This window comes from Carya illinoinensis, chromosome 10 (genome assembly GCF_018687715.1).
Source record: "Carya illinoinensis cultivar Pawnee chromosome 10, C.illinoinensisPawnee_v1, whole genome shotgun sequence".
Lineage (NCBI taxonomy): Eukaryota > Viridiplantae > Streptophyta > Magnoliopsida > Fagales > Juglandaceae > Carya > Carya illinoinensis.
Window position 1 is genome coordinate 5,440,368 of NC_056761.1, and position 25,187 is coordinate 5,465,554.

General features: G+C 36.0%; 3 protein-coding genes and 1 long non-coding RNA gene across 10 annotated transcripts; 2 read left to right on the plus strand and 2 right to left on the minus strand.

The window, feature by feature from the left end:
* Positions 1-288: 288 nt before the first annotated feature.
* LOC122279050 (squamosa promoter-binding protein 1-like) lies at positions 289-11,366 on the plus strand. Of its 4 annotated transcripts, XR_006229433.1 has the most exons (4): positions 289-820; positions 5,138-5,288; positions 11,127-11,198; positions 11,339-11,366. XR_006229433.1 is itself a non-coding variant. In XM_043089362.1 (3 exons), the coding sequence occupies exons 1-2, from the start codon at positions 495-497 to the stop codon at positions 5,265-5,267; spliced, it is 456 nt and encodes a 151-aa protein (XP_042945296.1). In that variant the 5' UTR covers positions 289-494; the 3' UTR covers positions 5,268-5,288; positions 11,127-11,366. The 4 variants fall into 4 exon arrangements, 3 of the variants coding, with proteins under 3 accessions (XP_042945296.1, XP_042945294.1, XP_042945295.1); XM_043089362.1 differs by having other exon boundaries at positions 11,127-11,366; XM_043089360.1 differs by lacking the exons at positions 11,127-11,198; positions 11,339-11,366 and adding an exon at positions 7,776-8,066.
* LOC122279051 lies at positions 5,692-11,173 on the minus strand. Of its 3 annotated transcripts, none has more exons than XR_006229436.1 (4): positions 10,522-11,173; positions 10,256-10,345; positions 9,824-10,054; positions 5,692-9,219 (listed from the first exon to the last, which is right to left on the minus strand). It is a non-coding gene; the product is annotated as an uncharacterized LOC122279051 (long non-coding RNA). The 3 variants fall into 3 exon arrangements; XR_006229434.1 differs by having other exon boundaries at positions 9,824-10,113; XR_006229435.1 differs by lacking the exon at positions 9,824-10,054 and having other exon boundaries at positions 10,522-11,043.
* Positions 11,367-14,285: 2,919 nt separating the features above from the next.
* Positions 14,286-21,179, plus strand: LOC122279054 (putative E3 ubiquitin-protein ligase RING1a). Of its 2 annotated transcripts, XM_043089369.1 has the most exons (10): positions 14,287-14,601; positions 14,742-14,787; positions 17,102-17,160; positions 18,459-18,540; positions 18,705-18,825; positions 18,918-18,959; positions 19,379-19,921; positions 20,101-20,208; positions 20,371-20,580; positions 20,757-21,179. In XM_043089369.1, exons 1-10 carry the CDS (start codon positions 14,508-14,510, stop codon positions 20,811-20,813), a joined length of 1,362 nt encoding a protein of 453 aa, XP_042945303.1. In that variant the 5' UTR covers positions 14,287-14,507; the 3' UTR covers positions 20,814-21,179. The 2 variants fall into 2 exon arrangements, with proteins under 2 accessions (XP_042945304.1, XP_042945303.1); XM_043089370.1 differs by lacking the exon at positions 18,918-18,959 and having other exon boundaries at positions 14,286-14,601.
* Positions 21,180-21,832: 653 nt separating this feature from the next.
* LOC122279055 (auxin-repressed 12.5 kDa protein-like) lies at positions 21,833-23,731 on the minus strand. Its single transcript, XM_043089371.1, has 3 exons — positions 23,512-23,731; positions 23,145-23,367; positions 21,833-22,204 (listed from the first exon to the last, which is right to left on the minus strand). Exons 1-3 carry the CDS (start codon positions 23,615-23,617, stop codon positions 22,168-22,170), a joined length of 366 nt encoding a protein of 121 aa, XP_042945305.1. The 5' UTR covers positions 23,618-23,731; the 3' UTR covers positions 21,833-22,167.
* Positions 23,732-25,187: the final 1,456 nt, after the last annotated feature.

Consider the following 25,187-nt stretch of genomic DNA (forward strand, 5'->3'; position numbering starts at 1 on the left):
AGTTGGCTAGCTGCCTCCGAAATCTGCAATGTAAAAACAAAGGGCCGAAGAATAAGATGAAAGACATCAAGACATGGTCGTACGAACGATGGAGACAGACGCTATGAATCAGCATGTGTAGGCTGAGGCTGAGAGGTGCATGTTAAATCACTGTACCAAGCAAATTAAAGAACTTCAGTACCTTTCGCCACAGAAATATGCATAAATACATAAATACATACATACATACGGATATATGGTATTGTTAAAGCTAAATAATAGTAGCGCAGCCCTATAAAGTGAAACTATTCATGTTACTACTGTACGTCCAGACCGATTGGTAATGTGCTCGCAAGGGGAAAATATGGAGCTTGTGGTCCTCTCATTAAATTCTTCTCCTTTTTCATCTTTTTATCAAAGGGTTGTAGTCTTCTTCCTCTTGACTGCTAGCTAGCTAGTTTCATCGATCCTTTCTTTATCTCCTTTCCTCGGTTGTCTTCCTTCGTTTTGCAAAAATGGCAACACGCAGAGCTGAGGGAAAGAGGAGCTTCAAGTGCAAGGCAGTGGAGGAAGAGGAAGAGGAGGAGGAGGATGTTGGTAATTTAAGATTTGGAGAGGACGAGAAGAAGAAGCAGAGAGAAATGATGAGTTCCTCTAGCACGAGAGCTTATGGCAGTGGAGGGTCAACGCCGGTCGTTGTTTGCCAGGTGGAGAATTGCGATGCTGATTTCGCTGATGCCAAGCCGTACCACCGGCGTCATAAGGTTTGTGAACTTCATGCTAAGGCTCCGGCTGTCCATCTTCATGGTCTCCAGAAAAGGTTTTGCCAGCAATGTAGCAGGTTAGAAACCCTAGTTTTCCAATTGTTGCCATTTAGTTTTGTTTCCTTATGCAGCTATGCTGGTCCTCAGATTTGTATGTTTTCTTCATTGAAGTTGCACATGGGAAGAAAAGAATATGTTCTGGGTTTTCTTAAATTTCACTTGACTTACTGCCGTGAGATTAGAGGCAAAAAAGAAATGATCATTGTGAAATGTATACATACTTAGTTGAGAGAAAATTGAGAGAAAAAAAAAAGGTAAGATTTATACTTTTGATCCTGAACAAAGTGTTTAGAGCTAACTGTTTAAGCGCTCATTCATACTTAGTGATGTACATATGACTTCTGATTGTTTTAATAATATATGTTTAATATATTATATGCTATTGATGTGTTCCCTAACCTCAATATGCATTATAAGATGTCAGCAACAAAGTCAAATTACTTTCTGAGAGTGTTTCAATGTTATATATGTTAATGTCACACACATGAAATTAAGAAATGAAATATCTTTAAATAGATAAAAGAGGATAAAGTTATCACCTTTCAAACTTTGTATCCCAAAGTTTTGGGGGGATTTGTGGCCCTCTCCTGCCCTCAAGTCCTCCACTGATTAGCTAGATTGATTCTTAATAGAAACATCTCTGGGTAGGAGCTCAAGGGCGCTCCTTGGACTTTTTTGGTGATACCTTTGACCAGGGATATTTTCGAGGACTAATTCATACAGATAGATAGGGTTTGCCTTATGTTCGAAATTGTTGATTTTATTTTTTTAGGCTGAGTTGTTTATAATATGGTTTGGATTTATTTTGATACCTGAGTTTGGTTTCTAATATCCACATATCCAGTTGTTTACACGGTTTTCTTCCGTCATAAATAAGGTCTTTAATAAATTTGGGGTGTAGTCCTCTTTATTAAAAAAAAGCTAGTGTTCTTATCCATTAAGTTGCATGACAACCCAGAGCTAAATCTTATTAGTATTTTTTATTTTTTTTAAAACAATTTAGTCATGTGAGGACATACCATTCACATTGTTGAATTGACAATTTAATTTACAATATTTATGTTTCTTTTGTAAGTATCAAATCATGCCATAGGAAAAGTGTATGTTTTTCTAATCTTAAATACCCCAGTATTAATGACTATATATAGGTCCTTCTACGTACAGATCTGGTATCTTTTCCTATAACTTTAGGATTTCTAATCGTACCACTTGACGCAAGTTCACTGATGTCCATTTTGGCCGCCATAATGAGGTTTAATAGACACATGATGTCATGCAAACTAGGATTATCATGCAAACTAGGATTCTTTGCATCATCGTAATATTGATTGTCTCGAGTGTCTGAAAGTCCTATTATGGGCAGCTATTTATTCTTAAAGTGATGCTAATTGGTATATTATAAATTTTAGTATCATTTTATTTTTAGAAAGAGTACCGTTTTTCAATTTTATTTTCATGGTTTATCTATATTAATTTGTGTATTTGATACATATGGCGTAACAACACGAGTTTGGCTTACATCCTGTTAAAAATTCGTTGAATATATTTTTCAAAGATGATGTATTCAATAAATTAGTCGGGATGTAGTTCCTGGACACTCAGTGCCAATAAAAAAGATTATTTTAAACAGGATGCAAACCAAACTCTAACAACACAATATGCAATAGTTTGTAACAAAAAGTTCAAAGGAATTATGAGCCTTAATATTTTTTTTTCAGCTTATTATAGGAAATTGTTTGCCTGTGAAAAATAAATTTGATTTCCTAACCCTAAGAACTAATTTGAAATCTGTGTGAATATGTGCTTCCGTATATATCTTGAGGTCTTTAATTTAATCTATAGGGGATGGTTTGAAATCATGAAATGATCAGACATAGGTCTAAGAGAAAATACACTACATTGCCACATAATTATCCTTGTTTGGTTCAAGTAAAAAATTACCACAAACCATATTGACACCTGGCCTGCATATATATGTGCATATTCAACATCAAGGTCTTCTCAAATTCTTGACCACTCGCTTATATCATCGACCTAGCAAACTTGTCAGTGTCTACTAGCTTCCTTCTCTTTACATGCACGAAGGCTTGACCCATGATAGTCATGTGGTCTTTGTAAAGAACTTTCGCATCAATATAGAAAAATTCTAAGCATAAGCTACACACCACATACCATACTTTTTTTTTTAATTTTTTTCTTTTATCAAATGTTTGGTATATAGATAATGAGTAAAAAAATTTAATTAGTTTTAAAAAAATAAACTCAAAAAAATTTGGAAAAAATAAAAATAAATAAAAAAATGTGTGGTGTTTGGGCTTATGTGTAGCAAAACTCATCAATATATATATACTTTGCATGTTTGATTAATTTTATGAGTTACAATTTACCTTTAGCTTACATGACTTTATATTTCAAACCATTAAAATGGCGCATCACACCATCAAATTATCACAAATTGATAAGAAAAATTAATCATCTAAATGTAATCATTAAGATAATTAATAATAATAGATAATGTGACATATATGTAAGCTTGGTCACTGAATCTTGACAGAAGTGTTACCTGACTGCATTGATAATTAAAAGGTGTAATATATTAGTTTTGATCGCTTTTTTGTAAGTACTAAAACTAATAAGGAATAAGTTTGATAATCTATGATGTATAATGTAAAATACCTGATAATCTAGGGATAAAAAGTGTTATGTAACAGTAATATATATATATATATATTCAATTGATTAACGGTTTCATGTCATATTGTAGATAAACCTCTGTCCTAAAGATTTTGGCAGACAGAGTTTCTATAGTTTCTCATGGAGCTTCCGACTTCTCTTCACCGACTTTACACAAATTAAGTCTCATAGTATACATTGTTTTCCCTTTTGTGATGGGGGAAAAAGATTGTTTCCGTATGCGAACAATGGATTCAAATCCAATACTTTCGAGTTTCCGTATGCTAGTACACTCATAGCATAATTACAGTCTACGTACTTATACATGTGAAAACCCATTTTTGACCATGGCCTTCTTTGGGCTGAAGTGACCAAATCCTCGGTATCACACTATCTTTTTATAAGGCTTTTTAGGGTGTGCAAGAAATTGTTTCTTATGACAGCTCTAAAAAGATGAGTGTAAGTCGAATACAATAAAAAATATGCGTCTTTTCTAATACCAATTGATTTTTAGGTAGGTTGGCATCTCACATTCCGACAAATGATACCAGAGTCAGACCTGCATAGGGTCAAGCCACGAAAGCGTCACATGCAGTGATTGTTGGGATGTGTCCATAATACTTGTACCTGTGAACATTGTAGAAAAGGCATGTGGAATGCGATATTGAATGCCTTAAAAGGCTTAAATGTGTGTTTTCAATTTTCAAGTAGATTGACAACTTATGATCCGATGACTTGAACATACCCAGCTCTGATCTTACTTCATGATCATCCTTGTATATAAATTATTTCTTCTATATTTCTAGATGTGCTTTGAACCAACCTTTCTCGATAAGATCAGATGAATGTGAATGAATATCTGCTAGCTCATAATCTTCATCTTTAGCTTTAATTATGTTTGATATTAATCCGTCTAGTGACAAGTCCTATGGAAAGGAATGTATTCCCTCATAATTTGCCGGATGATAGATTGATCTCCATTTTTCAAGAGCTTTTAACAGGATCAAAGGGCTTTTGAACACGAAGAAAATTAAATAGGACGGTTCATTTGTACGTATGCGGCCACATTCAAACGCATTGCAATAAACCATGTCGATGTAATCTCATCTTAACATGAAATGTAAATTTTAAGGTGATTCCACCTTAATTAGGACATGAATTATTCTTGTCGTGCATGGCTTGAGTGATGTGCTTGCACACGACAATTTATGGTGAATTTTCTCTAGTAGAATTGAATCCCATCTTATTTTTCTCTCTTTTTCATATATAGTATCTGATTTTCTCCTTTCAGTTTTCTTATAGGCAATCTTGGGAGAGTCCCCTCCCTCATAGAGGTGTTTAGACATGGTATTTTTGTTTTTGGTTTTTGCCTAATTGCTTACAAACTACAGCATGTTGCAAGAAAACATATACATATATATTTATATTTACACACATATATCTGCTTTATTTGCATTTCCTGGATTGGTGTAGATATATATATGCCAAAAGACGCAATACTCCCGATAGGTTTGCTTCTAATTTCTTTGCCTTGAAGTTAGTGATAATTGCTAAAGAAAATAAGAAGAGTTATACCACCTAACGAGGAAGTAAAAGATGGACAAACTTTGCTTTACTTATAAATAATATAACCTTTTCTAGAAAATAATGGTGCATTACAGGTTCCATTTGTTATCGGAGTTTGATGAAAACAAGAGGAGTTGTCGGGAACGGCTAGCCGGACACAATGAGAGGCGCCGGAAAATTTCTTCTGATGTCCATGAGAAGGCTCACATTGAAAAGGATGATTAACTGTAGGCTGCAAGATCAGAGGTACAAAGATCTATTGTGAAGGGCTCTCTCTCTTCTGTCAGTTGTTAATCGGCAATTCTCTATGCATTTATGCTCTTGAGTCTGTTTTTACAATGATACACTAATAATTCAAATTCTCAAATTATTCAATATTAATGACTAACCTTTAGGATAAGGTTTCTATGTTTGTTCCTTTTAAACGAGCTTCTTGGCACAAAATTATTACTCACCATCCCTAATCCTCTCCATCTGCTTCACCAAATGAAATTCATGTGTCCTAGAATTTTAGTTTCTTACCCATTTTAGTGGTGAACTTTGTTGTAGACATTACAGGTAGTTTTCTTTGGTACTTTAGGGCTGTGGACATCAGTCATATGTCTTGATTATGAAATAAACACATATTTAGTTGCATGGAGCAGGGTGGTACGTCAAACACTATGGCACGCAAACATGCATTTATGCTGTTATAATATATTAGCACGAGAAGAGTTGCCTTTCTCATATTTTGTCTAAAATGACCATTCCTTGTTTGTTGCTTTGTGATACCGATACCCAGCCAAAAAAAAAAAAAAAAAAATCATTGGACCCAAACATGTACACACCCTCCAATTTAAAAGCAGAAGTAAACCCATGTAGCTCGCCAACCAGTAGTCCCAGGTGTTGGAAATTTGGACCTCTTAAATTCACCCCTGCAGAATCTACCATTTGCAGGAATAACAAAAAAATAGATAAATAATAATAATATAAGATTTTACATGTAAACTCTTAAATCGGGAAAAACCCACCAGACCTAGATAAGAAAATCTACTATGTAAAAAATTGTTACAATCACACAATTTCTCTCATCACCCTTTTACACTCACAAAAGCTTCCCCATTATCAAAATTTTAACTCTTACCTCTTCTCCTTTTAGCTAAACTTCTAACAAGTACACTTTACCAAGAAAAATTAGCCTCATTTATAGGTCTTGGGCCCTTGCTCTTCCTTCACTCACAATGTGGGACAAAATGAACAAATCCTAACAATCTCTATTTTGCGACTTTGATTGGTTCCACAACCAAACTCTACCTCAATGAAAATCTATAACTTCCGCTATCATACTCCACCATAAAAACATATTCACTCAGAATAAAACAATTCCAAACATTTTACTTTGGCCCATGTCGAAAATAACATTGTTGAAAATTATGGTGTAACTTTCACGTTTAGCTTTCCTGAAAGTTCATCAACCATCGATATGAATTTCCAATACACTTTGCATCAATGCCAAACCAATACCTATGTGCAAACTTACGGATCCGCTAATATTAACACATCCTCTATCATGACAACTTTGAAAATTAGCAACATGTCATAAGGATATACATGTCCATTTTTCATAGAGAGAGACAACATTAGCATCAATACTAGTATTTCTATTTACTGACTTGGAGCCACTTGCTGAACCTGCTCCTACTACTAGCCGTTTCACCAGTCGCAAGTATCACTGATGACTTCAGGGGTTGATCTGCCATTCAACACCTTGTGTAATCCAACTCTCCAAAACATCCCGACATTGCCTCAATGAATTTTTACCGTAAAAATGAATAGTACCTCACTAAGTAAGTTCCAAGGAAAGATTGGAGGGTCACAATAGACACGCTTAAAATTTTTAATCTATTAGACAAAACCTCCTTAAATGGTACGTATCCACCTTACCACACCAAAACTCCACCCCTATCAAAAGAAACTAGCTCTTATACCACTTCTTGAAAATTTGGACCTCTAAAATTCACCTCCCTAAGATTTACTATTTGCAGAAATAACAAGAAAAATAGAGAAATAATAATAATATAAGATTTTACGTGAAAACTCCAAAACCGAAGAAAAATCACTAGACCCAGAGAAGAAAATCCACTATGTGAAAATTGTTACAATCACACAATTTCTCTTCTCATCCCTTGACAACCACAAAAGCTTCTTAACTATCAAAACTTTAACTCACATTTTCCCTTTTTACAAAAAAGGTCAATAGAGAGAGTTTACTATAGTCAAAAGTTTTTAACTAAACTTTTGATTGGTGCACTTTACCAATGAGGATTAGTCTGCTTTTATAAGCCTTGGGGGCATTGCTCTTCCTTCACTCCTAACTCATGCAAGACAAAAGGAGCAAACCCCAACACCAGGATCTGGCAATATTGTCAGTAATTTTCTAATTGAGACGCCATAGGAAATGGCAAGAGAAAATTGGAAAATTTCATAATTGGAAAGACCATGCATGCTCAATCATGCTTGATGCCTACGGGCAGGTTTAGAAGATATATCTCAACTCAAAAGTCTCATCTTATCATTACAATTTTTTCAAATTCTTATACAAAATATAATAAATAATTTAACTTCTTCGAATTCTAATTCAACTTTTTCAAATTTCAAAACAATAATAATACTCAAAAATAATATTTTAAACTTTCATCTCAACTTAAAATTCTTATCTTACTTGCCAAACCTGTCCTAAACTTTTATTTCTAGTTCCCAGGTGACGATTCCAGCTGCATTGGCAGGAAATGCCCGAACCATGGTAGGACCCAGACCTGCGTAGCATCCTTTTAAGTCCAGCCCTCCTGTAAATCCAAAACAGAAGACCCATTCAACTTCTCTCCTCTAGGCTCCATGCCCAAAAAGAAAGGCTGCTTTTGTTCTCTTTTCTTCCTTTTTGTAAATAGAAAAAAGAGAAGAAGGCTGTCGTTGATGGCTATCATGAAATGGAAGATGGATTACGAAGCTCAAAATATGGAAAGGATTCCTTGAAGTGCTTTTATCTGGGTCAATCTCAATTATAGTTTTTGCCCCATCCAAAGGTAAAACAGCACACCAAAACTGGAAGAAGGGTGGGGGGAAATTTCACAATATGAATGGTTGTGGAACAGAGACTGAAATATATGGGGAAATGGTCAAGGAGGCTTTACAGCTACGCCACCAAGGCCACCGCTCATAATCCCAATCCCACGTCATACTTTTAGTCGTGAATGCATGTAATAACGGACATACTCATAAACGATAAAAAAGACCGCATTCCCGAAAGATTCTCCTAGCAATGTCGGAATACCTCCACGAAAGATGCCAGTAATCAGAAAGAAATTACGTAAATTTCAATAAGTTCTGCTGTCTACAACTTCTGTAGATCTATTTTAGCTATAAAAAGAGAAGTCAAATTATAAATGCTTTCTTATGCTAGGTATAATGTGGCAGGCTTCATATCAACAATGTATCTAGCGTGTCTCGATAAATAAGTTCGCAATTAGAATCTTTCCACAATGCTGCATGGCTTGTAGTGTTGTCAAATGCAGAGGATTTTCTCCCCACAGTTTTTATGTTTTTTGATGGCACAATTAAGGAGCTTTGAAGAAATATATGGACCTAACTCTTCTTATTAAATCGGTTCAAAAAGAAATATTTATTTCAATCTTATAAATATGTCCAAGACCGTCTACATAGACAATGTGTGATTTATTCCTTAACATCCTCCTTCAGCAGGCTAGTAATTTATTTATTTTTGTCCTTGTCACGGGATAATTAGTAGTGTAGATCCTATTCATCTTGTAGCAGGCTCTAATATTATGAAAAATTTTGTGAACTTAATTCATCTCATTAAACCGGTTTAATAAGAGAGAGTTGTTCATTATTTATAAATATACTTAAACCTTATTTACAGACAATATGAGATTATTCCTCAAGACACTTATCTCTTTAGACTTATAGAAACCGCAGAGTCCGTGACATGAATTTGCATCCTGCACTGAAGAACTGAGTGTCACGTGTAGCATCAGTAACAATAGAGCAAATCTGGAAAACGCTCCGTTACCCTTTACTTTCACCAGCTCCGATGGACACCACAAAACTGATTAGAGCTCCACTGTAAGCCGCAGAAAGAATTTACTACTTGGAGTTGTGGGTCACTACTCTGTACACCTCACTTCATAAGTAGAGCAAAGACAAAAAATTAAATGTGTCTCTTTAACTTCATAACAAATGCAAGACCCTCCAGGAAAATAAATAAATAAATAAATAAAATAAAATCTGTACACAAACTGGTAACACATAAAATCAATATGAAGCTTAATCCAACTAAACTTAAAAGCAAACCTGTAGTGACTTCTTTGTTATTGAATAAATGCCAAAAAGAAGTGAAACCTCAAAAGATGATGTTGCCCCTCTGTAAGGTCCTTTAATCTATCAAGGACAAGTTTAACTCAGTTTCTCCTGGGAAAAAATACCCGAGGAAATTTGAAATCGTAGCTACACATCCTTGATCCACTCCTTCCCCCCAAGATAGGTCTTGGAAGCAAAGACAATATATATTCTAATAGTTTAGAGCAATTTAAAAGTTGGCCACACTTGAAGCATTGCACTTCATGAATTTTTTGGCATAGATTGCAATATAAAAGGGACCAAAGGTTTGTAGAATACATTGGAATCGCTTGATGTGAAAGATAGTATCCAATACATTGCCTTACTGTAATGTCTTTAGATATTAGGCTAATTGTGAATTACGAAAGGGACACTGATTTCAGTCTCACCTAGCCTCAATGTTGAACTGACAATCATAGCTTAGCTTCCACTTTTGCCTCCATAATGCAAGACATGACATTCCGCAAACTTCCCTAGGCCATCACAAAGCTTTGAAGCATGCACCTTAATTCTTATGAGGTTAAGCCCGTGTATTTAGACCAAAAGGACGATTGAACTTTAGAAGGTGCATGGAAGGTTCCAGTGAGAATAGGTGAACGTCACCAATCTTGCAGACGGGACTAAAGAGAAAAGAAAGGGGCCCCGCGGGGGGTATTCAGAAGTGTTTCCAGCAGTAACTCTGTAAATTGTAGAAGGTAACTATCTATAGTTCATTTCAGCTGCTATTTGAAACAATTAACTAAAGAACCCTAAAATGCATATATGGAGATCATCATATAACTTAAATTTTGTCATTTGAAGAACAAGTTGAAGAACCATACTCCTTCGATCTTAAGTATTCTGGCTGTACAATCTAAGCTATTCCTGTAAGTGATCCCATGAGCTTCGGTGTTGTGCTTTTGCAGCTTCACCTAATGCATGAATTGATCATGGAGGAAAAGCTTCAAAACAGTGTGACTGAAATTACAATACTTAAAGAAATGTTTCACAATATTTAAAGAAAAATGCTTGGTACAAGTTGAAGCAGATATAGCAATGTATCGGTACATTATATGCCAATATGAAATATCTGCCTGTATAGAATTACCTTGACAGTGTCGAAGGGGTGGCCGGTGATGACAGTGGAGATTCCGACGACCAAGCCTCCCACGTACTCCCTACAACCCGAACTCTCCACCATCTCTCTCTCTCTCTCTATCTCTGGTCTCTCCCTCTCGCTCTCTCCATTTGCTACTTCGGGACCATCGTGGAAGTCCTTGTGTCCATCTGTTTATCGCTAACTATGTGTCTGCGCTGAAGGTTACGAAAAGTACAACAAAAGGCATCACGACTTGCTCGCCCAATCGTCGTTAGATTCCAGGTCTGAAATGCACTGGATTGGCCAGACAAAATGACAAGTAGCAGAACATTCTAGGAGTAACCGAAAATAAGGTGCACATAATCTTGTTTAATGGGTGTTTCAACAGTACCATAAAAGATGTAGAGGCTACAGCACATAATCTTGTTTAATGGGTGTTTCACTCTTCTTAATTATATCAGATTTTCCAATTTCTTGCTTATTTTCCCAAATGGATTTCGATGAAAGATTCACTCCATATTTCTCGATAAATTTAAAAACTGCTCTGAAAATGAAAGATGTCGGTTATTTTGTTCGAATCCAAATGTTCAAAATATTTCTTATCCTGAATACAGGACTCCAGATTTGGCACACTTTTTCATGGGTTTCAAGCTTTTCTACATCGAGGCACACGTAGTTTACCTGTGGTGGGTTTCAGAGCTTCGGCATCACACTCTTTGGTTTCTATACTCTAGATGGACATACTTGAATATTAAATTAGTTAACTTACCAGTATTCAATGACGCTGATCTAATCATATTTCGGACTTTTGTCTGCAAACTTGCAGTTTAATTCATCTCCAACTATTCATTCTTCGTCCTATCTGTGAGACTGAAAGCCAACAAAAACCCATCACTGATAGCATGAATTGGACCAGACCTTGCTCTTGCCGTTGATAATCCATTGTTCAGTTCAGAAAAATTGGCAGAAGACGCTCGTAAACTTGCTACGGATAATATGATTAGAAACTTGAAAGCCTTTCTACCTCGCCAACTTGGGAGGACTTATTAATTAAGCAACTCCTGGCTTTGAGCCGCAAATTTAGCAAAATGGGAACCTTTTCCCTGCTTTGTCGTTATCTTCTACTAGTGACTGCGGCAGATTAGGGAAACGATGGGACTTGGGTTGGAGGGATAGCGGAATCAACTCCCGTATGGAGAAAAGGAGTTCATTTGGTTGATCGAGCAATCTGGGAATCAACTCGGGCCTGCCATGCAATGCTCAAAAGCAGAAGCAAATGCACTAAAAATCCAACCTTTTGAATTGAACTAACCAATCAGTGACATTATTGTACAAATGCTCAACCTCAGCCCAAGTTCCAACGGCACTGCCCAAGTTCTTCTAACGAGCAGAATGTCTAATTTAAAATTATGAAATGTTCTGTTGGTATAATTTTCGGATGCCAAAGACTGAGACCTCCTTTCCTGACTGGTATCGCCTGCAAAGATAGAACAAAAAGCTCGCCGACTAACTTCAACATGAAATGCCTCTAATGCTTATGTTGGGTTGGAAGCCTCCAACTCTGATAGTGTTGAGTACCTTCACTAGTCACATTTAATAAGCCTCTTCGACGTCAATCCTCTACTTGATTGGGACCTTGGGCATCCGATGCTACAACTTAATCTCATTGTGTAAAATGTAAGTTCTTACATCTCAAGTGTATTTAATTTCTTCTTTAGGCAATTCGGTACTACTATATTAAGAAAAATGCTAATTGTATTTAAGAAAAACTTACAAAAAAACTTACTTTTCCACGTTAGTTATTAATATGCTGAAAACGAATTTGTCCAAAATATTTAAATATAAGGGGTATTATATCACAAGAATATGACCTCTGCATTTTCGGCTGTACGTGAATGTAAGAAGCATGTCGACCCTATAAAGTGTATGCTAGCATGCATTGGATATACAACTCATATGTATAGCATGAAGACCAGTTCCCCACGAATCACTTCCCTCAATTTGGAAAAAGAATCATCTGTTCGAGCTTCTGATACAATCCAATGCATATATGATATCAATTTGCACCATCTAATTTCAACTCTCATTGTGTGACCGATTGACATTATTGGTATTCACATAGCATGAGTAATCTTTTTCTTATTATATCTGTCAGTTGCCTACAAGTTACTTACATTCAAGTTATGCACATAGAACTGATGTTTATTTACCAACTTTAATTAGCATTTTTCACAAAGTTGAGGCTTTAAATCTAAATACAATCCATCTTATCTATTTAGTGTAAAATAGAAAACAGTTTAATCATTTTATTTGACAATCTAATCAAATGAAATAAACACAATCATATATCCATCTCAATCCTGCATTATCCTTCATATAATTTAAAGCTCCACAGCTCGATCCCAACGAAATTAACTTATTAAAGGATGATATTTATAATCAATGTGCACGTTGATTTTGACAAAATCTCAAATGCCTACTCTCCCAACAAGTATTGAATCAATTTTATTACTTATATGGTTGTCGTTATATAGGGAGCATTGTAATATAGTTTTCTCCATCCCCCACCACCCCCCTGGCCGTGCGAGATGGTTAATGAAAAGAAAAAAGCACATACATATATATAAGTAATATTATATACAGTTACTTTTACTTATTTCTTATATATTTTATTGATATAATTGACTGGATTAATTTTTTTAATACAAAACTAATTAAATTGATAAAATATATAAAAAAAATAAGTAGAAGTAATTATATATAAAATTAATATATATATATATATAATTATTAGGTAAGTTGATGGGATCTGGTAGATAGCACATCCCAGGAACAGACCCCAATTTTGTAACCTAAGCAGCTTCATTCGGTCTGGTCTGGACAGTCACTGTGGAGGACAATTCCTGACAAATAATAAAAAGCCATCCATGATTGGAAATTGGAATTACTCCCAACTCTCTTACCCACTTTTTAGCTATGATTTTACCAACAAAATTCACCAAAATATCGACTCCCACTGCACAAAACTTGATGGACTGATATCCTTGTGCTGACGACATTCTCGCCCTCCCTTCCAACTCTTCCACTAATAGATTACAAAGAAAGGATTACTCTGTTTCTACCTCCAATTATATATGTATTTTATAAAAAGTAATGCTATATACAATTATTTTTACGTATTTTTTTGCACTCTACTGATATAATTGGTTGGATTAATTTTTTTTTAATATCCAACTAATCATATCATTAAAGTGCATAAAAGAATGCACAAAAAAAATCGCACATAACATTTTTGTTTATAAAAAAGTAACGTTAGATATGGTTTCATTTAATTTTTTAAAACAAATTGAAATTTATTATTAAAAACAATAACTTTTTGTATGTTTAGAGACTTAATTTTATAACATATTTTTTGCAGATCTAATAATTGTCTAAAGTTGATGATTTTACTTTTTTTTTTTTATTATTATTTTAAGAAAAAGTTATAAATTTAAAAGAATTTAAGCAAAAGAGATAAATATATATATTATTAATTGATATTCCTATCTGTTTTAAGTTTTTAACCGCAACTTCTTGTAAGAAGCGATTACAGAAATTCAAGACGATCTCACGGTTGCAGAGGCATTTCACGTCAACAGAATTTTTATTTATTTTTTTCTCTAAGCCGTGATTGTACTAAAATGCCCCTAAAGGTAACACGTGTAGATCAAAGAAGTAGGCTGTGCTGTTGTTCTGCATACACCGGGGAGGCATTACGATTATCTAACAAATTTCTACAAAGAGAAATAAATATCGGTGATTCCACGAGCTTTGTAGTCTCCCTACCCCTCCGCCTCTCTGTGTGTTCCTGAGGGTCAAGTCCGCCATAACCACACTGCGCCACCTCCATCTTTCTCTTTCCCCCTCTATTTTTCTCTAACCAGAGTAACCACCGATTCCATAACCGTGTACAAACCTTCTTCAAGATTGTCTGGGTTTTGCTTCGACCGAAAGCAATGCCGGCTCAGAAGCGAGCTCTCGATGTTGCGGAGGATGATCCTGCGCAAGATAACCCCAACAACCACCATGAACAACCGGAGGACGCCGAGGGTACGAGTTTTACTTTAGCTTCCCCAAAATCACCTCCCGGAAACTCGAAGATTTCGACGACAAAAAGAACCCGTTTGCACACATTTTACTTTCAAATTTTGACTCTTCGTTCGCTTAACGCCGTCCTTTTATTTTCTCAGAATCTGATCGAAGCCCTTCGTCGAGTAACGGGGAAAACAAGGACGAGTACGTTCTTTCTTTGTGCTATTCGTTTCGTAGTTTTTTTCTTTCTTATTCGGGGCGTGTATATGTGTGAGTGAATTATAGAGCTTCATGGTGTGTGAATGCTGTGTTTGGTTTGGGATCTACGTGCTTTGTATGGTGGCACTGCTTCTTTGTTGTATTCTACATGTATTTTCTCAAGGAAGTGCTACACGGGTGTTCGGCGAGTGATAATTGTGAGTGTGTTTGAATGGTTATGGTCATGGTTTGTGGTTATTCTGTGATGGGTTTTGCTCTACGTGCTCTGCTAATGTGGACGCTGCCGCGTCGAGTTCGATGAAGGATGGTGGAGATCGGGTTTGGATCGTCTGGGTCGTGGAGATTTTGACTCGAATTACTATATATGCATGATAGTTGGTTGCATGGTAGGCTCTGCGGCAGCTTGGTATTGGGATTTTGCCTCTCTGTCGAAATTTTGTATGGAGCTGCTGATCAGGGATCTTTTAATTGCATCCTCGTATTGATTGCATTTAGTCATGTGTTGCTCTGACATGATCCACGTAGATTGGTCGAGGAGTTGGTTAAAATGGACACCTTATCATTGGTGACCTCCTGTACCGGCCGTTTTGTTCTTGATTATTGGTGATCAAAAATTTTGGAGGGCTGTGAAGGCTTGTTATTGTGCTCGCCATGCGTGATGATGATTATTACGTTTTCTATTTCAATTCCAAGCCAGGGAACCATGTTGCCTTTTGTTTACAGGAGTTTCCATTAACTGTGATCCGCTATTTGTTGGGAAAACTTTAAATGTTGTCCTGACCATGAATTTAATTCGTCTGAAAGCTCAGATGGGTTATGTAAATCTTTTGCACGTGAATTGTTTGGTTTGATAGTGATGCAGTACTGGACAATGTTAAACGGTGAATTGATAGTTGTTTTCCCAAGAACTCTATATTGGCGTTCAAAGGTGTGAGAGCCACCCATATGCGACATTTTCATATTCATCCATATTCCTGGTGTATATTTTGTAAATCTGAGATGTCAAATTATTTTTTGAACAGTATCTTTATTAACCTTCTAGATCTTGGGACATTGAAACATGTTAATTTTTTTTATATATATTTACTGGACATGTCAAATAGTTCTAACATGCAAAGTCTTCCTCTCTGGTTTTTGTATGCTTGACCTAATATGTAATCCTCATGGTTTTATCAGAATGTATGAGTCAGTGTTTCGCTCAGTAAACACTGACTCATAGTTATTAAGATGGGTTTGCCCTCTAGAAAATTCATACTTTTGCATCATGAGTGATTGCTAAAACTTTGAGACTGCTTCCTTTGGAATCTGGAAAACTGCAACGCCATGGCCAAGTTGCTAATGTAAGTCTACATGTCAGTCTTGATTGGCGTATTAACAGCATAAGGGAACATTTGTTTCTGTAATCTGTTACCATTCAGGTGAGTGACAAGTTTGACCCAGGGACCTTTGGGCCCTGAATGTTCTATTTGTGGGAAACACTTGTGTTGATACTGTGGTTCAGGTTGGTATTTCAGGAAAGCCTTTCCCCCAAATTCCATCTTGGAAAAGGGGTTCGACTTGCTTATATAGTGTTTGCTGGAAGCTACACTATTTGTCTTATTCTCTCTGTCTTTATCCTCAAATTTTGTGCTTACACAAAGCTATTAACCTGCTCCATTGTAAGAAAACCATATTAAATACTGATTCCTTGCTAACCGCTTTTGTGAAAATATACAAGAACTTGTTTCAATGTAAGTGTTACAACTATAGCTTGAACATGCTTTCTTTCACTTGGAAATTATTATCAATTGCATGTGGTATCACGTAATTGAGGTGATCTTAGACAGATTTAATGGAAAAAAGCAGCAATTTATACATTCTTTCTTCAGTTATTTTTATAACATGAGAATGATATGATATCTATTTGCATTTTGAAATGTCTGATTGTATGATCGCAATCTCATCTGTTGTGTGCAGCTTAGTTGTGGTACCTTTTTCTTTTTTCCCCCCATTCATGTTGCTTTTACATGGTGCTTGACTATATGTCCTGGTTATATTTACTAAGATATAATAATATCAATTTAAGTAAGAAATACAAGCAATAGAAGATGTTGGTCTTTTGGTTTGGGTGTTGGGAAGTAGGTTCACCTGAAGGTCAATCATTCCCTTTCTGCAGAGTTTCAAATACAAATTCTTATTGTTTATATATCTGGGAGTAAGTTCTATAAAGCATACTTGAGTATGAAGTGCATACAACAAGCTACCTATCTATTGATTAACGGTGAATGGTAACATTATCTGTCTTGCTTTTTGCTTGCAGACTTGTTGCAGTGAAACTGTCAGATATCCGTAAGGAAGTACAATGTCCAATCTGTCTAGGTAACATTTTGTGATTTTTTGCTAAATATAAGAAATAGTTGCATATGGTGCTCTTCTACAGCCATATGGAAAGTTATTAATTTGCTTTCCAAAGGGTGATGCATGCTCGCTTCTATTTAGATATGGTGTTCGTGTTTGATGTAGTATTAAATAAATTTTTTTGAGAGAAAAATGTAGTATTAAATAAATATGGTCTGAAAGCACCACATATGTGCATTTGACCATAAACATTCAGTGAATGCCCACTAGTCAGGTAGTTGATATTTCTGAAATTTCTTGTAGAATGGTTGTTTCAATAGAATCTACCATGTGAGCACTATTGGCATCAACATAATACCTCGGATTGACTAGAAGAAGGCGGTGAATGAAATTCCACATTGCTTAGAAGTGATAAATTGTTGCCCTTTATAACCATTTCAATGGACTCAAATTGTATTATTTCTTTTGCAGTATAGGCCCATATGTGGATTGAGCTTTTCCTAGATCGTCACAAATGGTATTAGAGCCAATTCTTGATAGAAAGTGTGGGATTTGAGTTGTGCCACCTATAATGGAATGGCCTCATGAGAATGCTAGGGATATAAAGTGGGAGATTGTAATACCCCGGACAGAGTATAGGAAAATGGTGAATGAGATCCTTCATTGTTTAGAGGGAGAATTTCTTGCCCTTTCCAATAATTCCAACGAGCTCCAATTGTAGCATTGACCTTTTAAAGTATATGCCTGTGTGTGATTTGAGTTTTCCTTAGGTCGTTACAATCTATCAAATGTATCTTTGCATGATAACTTATTCTAGATGTAGATATATGGAGACTAATCTATTTTCTATCTGGTTTCCATCCAGGGACCTATTTCTAGAAAATACACCTGTCAGTTTATTTTCTTTGTTAATGACTACGTTTGAATTTGGATGCTTGATTCCTCTTTGCCTGTGTAAATCATAGGGATATGTCTATGAACTCTAGATCCTTTCACTTGTGTTACTGTGAGATTTACTCTGTTTGTAAACAACAGGTGAACGTTTTTGTTAGCACTCTTACTGGATGTTTATTATTATTCCTTAATTACATTTTGGTGTTTATCTGTAAGTAGCAGTGATATGTGGATCTTCAAGCAGACTAGGAAAAACTCACTGCAAAACCCGTGCTCTTAAATGAGACCTAGATACTTGGCCTCCATAGGATAAAGTATCATATCTCTTAAATGGTTTAGATGTGATGCCATTGATTGTTCACTGCTTTGAATTACCATCCTATTCTTTTCGGGAGTAATCATTTGTTCCCTATTTTTATGTGTAGGGATCATTCGGAAAACTAGAACTGTAATGGAATGCCTGCATCGCTTCTGTAGGGAATGCATTGACAAATCTATGCGGATGGGGTATGTCATCTTCTTATCTCTCTTGGGCATGTTTGATTCATTGAAACACCGGGATCAAATTTCACCAGTAGCACTGTTTGTCCTGATCTTATGAGTTTATCAAAAATTTTAACTGTAAGCTAAAATATTTTCTTATTTTGATTGGTAATTGTTATTCACTGCAGGAACAATGAATGCCCTGCCTGCCGGACCCATTGTGCCAGTCGTCGCTCCTTAAGAGATGATCCTAACTATGATGCCTTAATTGCTGCTTTGTATCCAGATATTGACAAGTATGAGGAAGAGGTATATTCTAATCAAATATGGCATCGCTATTAGAATTTGATTTACGGTATCATTTTCTTATGTCATGCATTCGAATTGTGCGTCTGCCCTAGGAACTGGCTTTCCATGATGAGGAAATGGCTCGCAATAAGCAGGTATAGCTTTTGAAGTTCAGCTATGAAGCCTTGTGCCCACCTACTCCTGTCCATTTATTTGGTGTTCATAAGTTCATTTATTATTGTTCCCTGGGTCACGTATTTGTGTTCCAGTATTGCTTCTTAAGGAAAACCTTATTGTCACCAGGACAAACAAAAAAGAAGAAGCAAAAGAGGAGAAAATAATGTGCTTTTCATGTAAAATCATGGCATACGCCAGTGATAAAACCACAGGGATATGCCTTCAAATTTCAACCTCTATTGTTTTAAATAGTACAGTGCCTTCTGATAGAACGGTACAATATCATTGATTTTGACCATCTGAGGATTGGGCTTCCACTTGTAATTATTGACCAGCAGAACTGTTAATCAACTTATTTTTCCACCTATACATTAGTCATTCAGCTTTATTTTGATAGATTCAAGCTTCCATTGCGCAAACTTTTCGGCGGCAAGCAGAAGCTTTGGGTAAGAAGCGGTCAACAGCTAAAGCCACTGCAGTTGCATTTGTTAGGAGATCACGGGGCTATCGAAATGCTCATTTGAGAGGAAGGAGGAACTATAGAAATGCTGCTGAAAGTCAAGGATCTGATGAGAATGAGGATGCAAATGGTAATGATGGAGGCAAAGATTCATCTTCCGCTGATGAGCACACCGAAGTGAGACCAAAAAGAAGCAAAAGATGGGGAGGGGCTCGATTTCCTCAGCCTTCTCTGGCAGCTGCTGGTGCTGATGGAGGTGGTGACGAAAATGATTCTGAAGTGAATAAAGAATCTAAAGAATCTTTGGGTGCATCTGCTGGACTTGTTAGCAGCTCAGAAAGGCTTGCCTGGGGCAAAGGTGGCATGCGGAGTCACACACGATATGGCAGTATGAGTGGCGGAAATGGTAAAAGTGCTCGAAACAGCCGCCTTTCAAAACTGGTTGATTATCTACGCAACATAGACAAAAATGATGGTGAGGTAAAGTATATTGAATTATTTTCTTGGGACTTGGCTGATAAGGAATTGAGAAATCCATTTGTGGTTTCAACTTGGCTTAGGTTATGACGTTATTTTCTTTCTTTTCTCTGAATGCTTCTAGCTCTCTGTTACATTAAGAGTGTTCCTTGTCATGTATAATATTTTCTTTGTTATTACAGTCGACTATCAACCTCATGCTCGTTTCATTTGATGAACAAAGCATACCCAGTTTGGAGAGACCCTACCTTTGCTGCAGGCCTACCCTGTCAGTTAGACAGCTGTGCCAGGTATTATTTCCAAACCCTATACCCTGTTTTTCTTTTCATGTTTTTGTTGTGGCATTATTGTTTTGAGTTCTATACCCCGTTTCCTTATTTGATTTCAATTCATCACATTTTAAAGCATTGTGTCTTCTCTACTGAGTCTGGTTCTCGTGCCTGTTAATATAGTATGTAGCCATGCAAACTGCAACCCAAAATGATGAAGTAGCAATACACCTGGTAAAAGAATTGCATTCAAAAATCAACCTTTCGAACTCTGCAAGTTCTCCACTGGCCATGTCCCGTATAATTGATCCAGACAAAGACAAGTTGCAAATCTTAGGGGAGGAGGAAACTTTGGCAGGACTTGTACCTAACAACTTCATCCATGGCTATCTGGTAATCACTTCTAGAATTTTCTTTTACAAGTGATACTTTTGCAAACTGTACGCACTCATGCCAACATAGAAGAAGCATTCAGACTTAGTTTTTTATGTAACAGTTGTTTAGGCATATGTTCTGGTTTGTGGTTGGATTCCTAAATTGATCCTCTTGTTTTAATTGTTATCTTTCAGCTACTGGCATACGAGAGGAAGTCGTGGAACTCCAATCTTGTGACGGGTTTGTCCTGAAGAACAAGCTCTCTCATCCTTCGGTTACCAAAGTTAATGGTACATAAAACTATACTACCAATCAATGGAGATCCCAGCGCTAAGAGTTTGAAGAAGTCGAGAGATGCATAAAGATTAAAGTGGACACAACGACTTGTCTCCATCCAGCTTATTAGAGTACTTATCAAGGTTCGATAATGTTTTTACGTCCGCAGATCAGTCAAATGTTGCTTTCAAGCAACGTGGCTTGGAACCGCCGACAACACGCGCACCGAAGTTCATATGTTAACGCGGCTCACGATTTGCATGAAAATGTGTTTACAACTGACTACTCCTTTACTCTCATGACTTGTGTACAATGATTATTCACATCCCAGTTTTTACACATATCCCATCATTAGTTCAACAAATTCCATTAGAAGTTGAGAGAGAGATAGATAGAGAAAGAGGTCATTGCAGAATATACAGGTGGTCGGCTGAAATGGTTGTTTTGGTACTAGCAGTGGGCTCTTTTCAGGTATATAAACAATTTTTAAGAGACATTCCATTACACGAATTAACCAAATAAAAAAAACATATCACGTTTGCGAAATTTCCAAGTTTTCTCCAACGTAAGAAAGAGTAGATCTAAGTAGACATCGTATTTTTAATTATTTACTAATCCGTTCTATTGACGTTGATGTTTCGCATAAGAGTAGATATAAATATTCGTTGTCGTAAAATACAAGCACACAGGGCCAGAGATCGACGTCCCTGCCCAAAGTCTTCGTTTATTTTGGGATCAGCATCGACAAAGAATGAGCCAACTACCCTGTGCTGCAGGCTTCAGCAAGATGGTAGATGGTCCCTCTTTCCCTCCTTATCCGGCATTTGCATGTGGGTCCTATTATTATAAAATTGCAGTGGTAATGTAGTCCTTATCCTCAAAACCAATCCCATTGTATAACCCACTCGTACCAGATTTAAACTATTATAATCTCAGCTCATTTTCTGGATTGAAGAAATCTCCAAGCAAATTAAAAGCAAGAAACTACAAACAATTCAATATCAACATATTTTATTATATTATTAATAATAAAAGTAACCTACCACCATCATTACAGAGCAGATGGATCTGAGTTACCAAGATCAACGTACAAACAGTAACACCGTTCGAAACCCTAGCTAGCATTACTCGCACAACCCCCGCTCTAGTCAGCTCGGAAAGCAAGCCTAGTTGAGGGCACGTAACCAAAATACAACAGAAACGAGACTGCCAGTAAATTAAAGATAAAACGCTATTGCACGTAACCAAAATACAATAGAAACGAGACTGCCAGTAAATTAGACATAAAACGCTATTTACATGCAACCCTGGGTAACCAACCCCAACACCTCAGCGATGCTTGCTCCGGGTCTCTCCACTGTAAAGCCTGTCATCATGTATTTATTAGAAGCGTCAAATTGTGTTAATAAATCGTATTTATATAATATCAAAACATATATATTATAAATTAACTATAATCCGACAGTCAACTCATTAAACTTATCATATTAAAATTTTAAATCTTAACATAATTTTTTAACATCGTTCATGTCGACTCATTTTTTAACCCATTAATAAATATAACAAAATAAATTAACACAATACAATATAACATATTTTGAATATTTATGCAAATAGATTGAATATATCTAAAGTTATCTTATTTGACTTATTAAATTTAATAAAATTTTAAAGAATTATTAAAATTACAATATCTATAAAAATTTTAAAACTAACTATAAATTTAAAATTACAATTCAAATAATAAAAATATCAAAATTAAAATTTTAATAATTTTATTTTTATAATTTTTAAATATAAAAATATAACTTTAATTTTTTTAAAATATTATAACGTTTTATAACGAGTAAAAATAATTTGATCCGATATTAATCCGTTAATTAATCTATTTTAACTCGAATCCGTTAAAATATATTAAACTTTAATTTATTATTACCGTGTATGTTCGTGTTAATTTATATTAAATTAACGGGTAACATATTGAAACACTAATATTTACCAGTCAGATTCAAGCCATCCATTAACAATAAAAATAAAATAAAATAGAAAACGTCTCTCGTATAAAATATTTGACGAAAAAGGAAAATCTTATAACGTGATTGTACAAGAGAAGTGCAAAACAGATGATTTGCACAAAAAGTCGGCAAAAAATGGGTGTGCGCGCTGCAGCTTGTGATCCGATCTTCTCAAGAATTTGAGTTTATATTTGTTTCCAAATTCCAAAGAATCTCACTAGAGGAGCGTGTGTACGACGCTCTGCCAAGAAACTTACATGCAAATGCTTGAATTAATATATATGTACGTACCAGTCATAGACAGTGGGAGAGTTAGGCTGTGGCTTGTCGAACATGTCTCCACCGATTCTCTTCGTTGCAAGGTTGCTACCTGGGTGGAACACGCTCCTCCAAACGTTGTCCTTACGCGCCGCAATTGGTGTTGTCGACGAAGGCGTTGTCGGTGTCGTTGGTGTCGCTGGGCTGGCCGGTACCGACACCGACCGCTGGAACTTGCTCCCCTCTCCTTCGATCTCTAAATTAACACAAAGCAAAGACCATCGATCACAAGTATTATATATATATAAACCATGCATGCACGCACACAACTTCAATGATCCTAACAAATTAAAGATAAAAATACATATATGAAATTACTGCGTTCACCACACGTGCGTACCTTTGATGTTCAAGGGCTTGGTGGTGATTTTCCTGAGCCTGCCAAGGCCACGCTCAGGCTGAGGTCCAGCCACAACGTCGTCCCAAAGCTTCTCCAGCAGAACCATTTTTGGTTTCTGTATTTATTTCTCCAATGGGTCAGCCCCTTTGATGATGCATGTATATATATATATAGAAAGAGTTGCTGCTTAATAATTATTAATATCCATCTCCAGATGGGCGTTTTACCACCTCCAAGTGTCCTTAAGTTCTGCTTTGTCACTGAAAATGTGGAAAATAAATAAACAAGTGGAAAAATAGAGATGGGGTTAGATAAGGATGAAGACTTGGCAACGGGGGACCCGCAAAATAATATCTCTTCAAGATCGGTATGGGAGTAGGTTGGGGGTTTCTTGACAAGTGTACCCCTTGAAATTAGGCTATGCTTTGTCCTATTCCTGGGATCAAACGAGGGGCGGCCCAATGTAAGAAATGTGCTTCGGATGTGACAAGTTGGGCCTACCTTTGGTCATGGAATCTTTACAAGAGAATGATTTAATAATGCTCAATGGAATGCAATACTTTTTTGCTATACTGCCATATACTCATAAACGGTGGTGATTTACAGTGGTATATTGAGCTGCTTGACTAAAGTGGTGGGATTGTCTTTGTCAAGAGTGATTCCTCGGAAGGATTTAGCCTTTTGGTGGGACAACGAGTATTCCAGGTAAATTATATGAATGTAATAAAGGAAAGTAAAAACAAAAACAAAACAAAACAAAACAAAAAAAGAGGTAGTTCTCACCGGTGGCCTTTGCTGAACACTGATTGCTTTTTTGTCGCCATTTTGAAGACAAAAGTGTCTTGATTAGTTGATTTTAGATGCTCATATCACCAAGAACCAATGATGCTCAAGGCTTTAAATAAACAAACAAAAGAAACCGCATTATTCTTTTATTGACACATATGCGTGTGTAATATATATTTTCATCATCGATAATATAGTTGAAATGTAGTTGTTTTGAGCTGTTTGACCTTTCAAAATATGAAAGTGGAAAGGGACTCGGCCTCGCTACCAAAAACCAATAAAAATATGAAAGAAGTTAGGCAGTAAACATCACAGATATCTTTAAAGTGGTAAATTGTTAGCCCAAAAGATAGAAAGCCTTTGAGCATTGGGGTTTAAGCTGCTAGTCCAGATTGTGGGGCCGTTCCAGCAATTAGATCATACAGGCCAAAGCCCAGCTGATCTCACGCGTAAATACGATAGTAATCCATTAACAATAAAAGATAACTCAGTATCATTTTCAATCCCACAGTTTTATACAGGAGAAATGATTTGTAAATAGACAAGCCTAACACAAGTTCTTATAAAAAAAAAAAAAAATTGTCTTGAAAATTTGTAAAAAATAAAAAATAATATTAATTAATTAATGGAACTCAATTTTTTTTATAAAGAATTTGTATAAAATTTATCTATTTAAAACTTGTACTTACTGTTACTCATATAAGAAACACTTATTTAAAATTTCCATCCGTACAACGTTTCTAGTTTAACAAAAACATTATGGATGGAACGTTACGGACGAAGAGATGACCAAATAAGAGAACAACGTCAATCCTCCACTAAGATCAATCTATTTCTACTATTTCCTCGTACGCATCAAAAACTCAAGCAATCTTTGGAAGTACGTATTT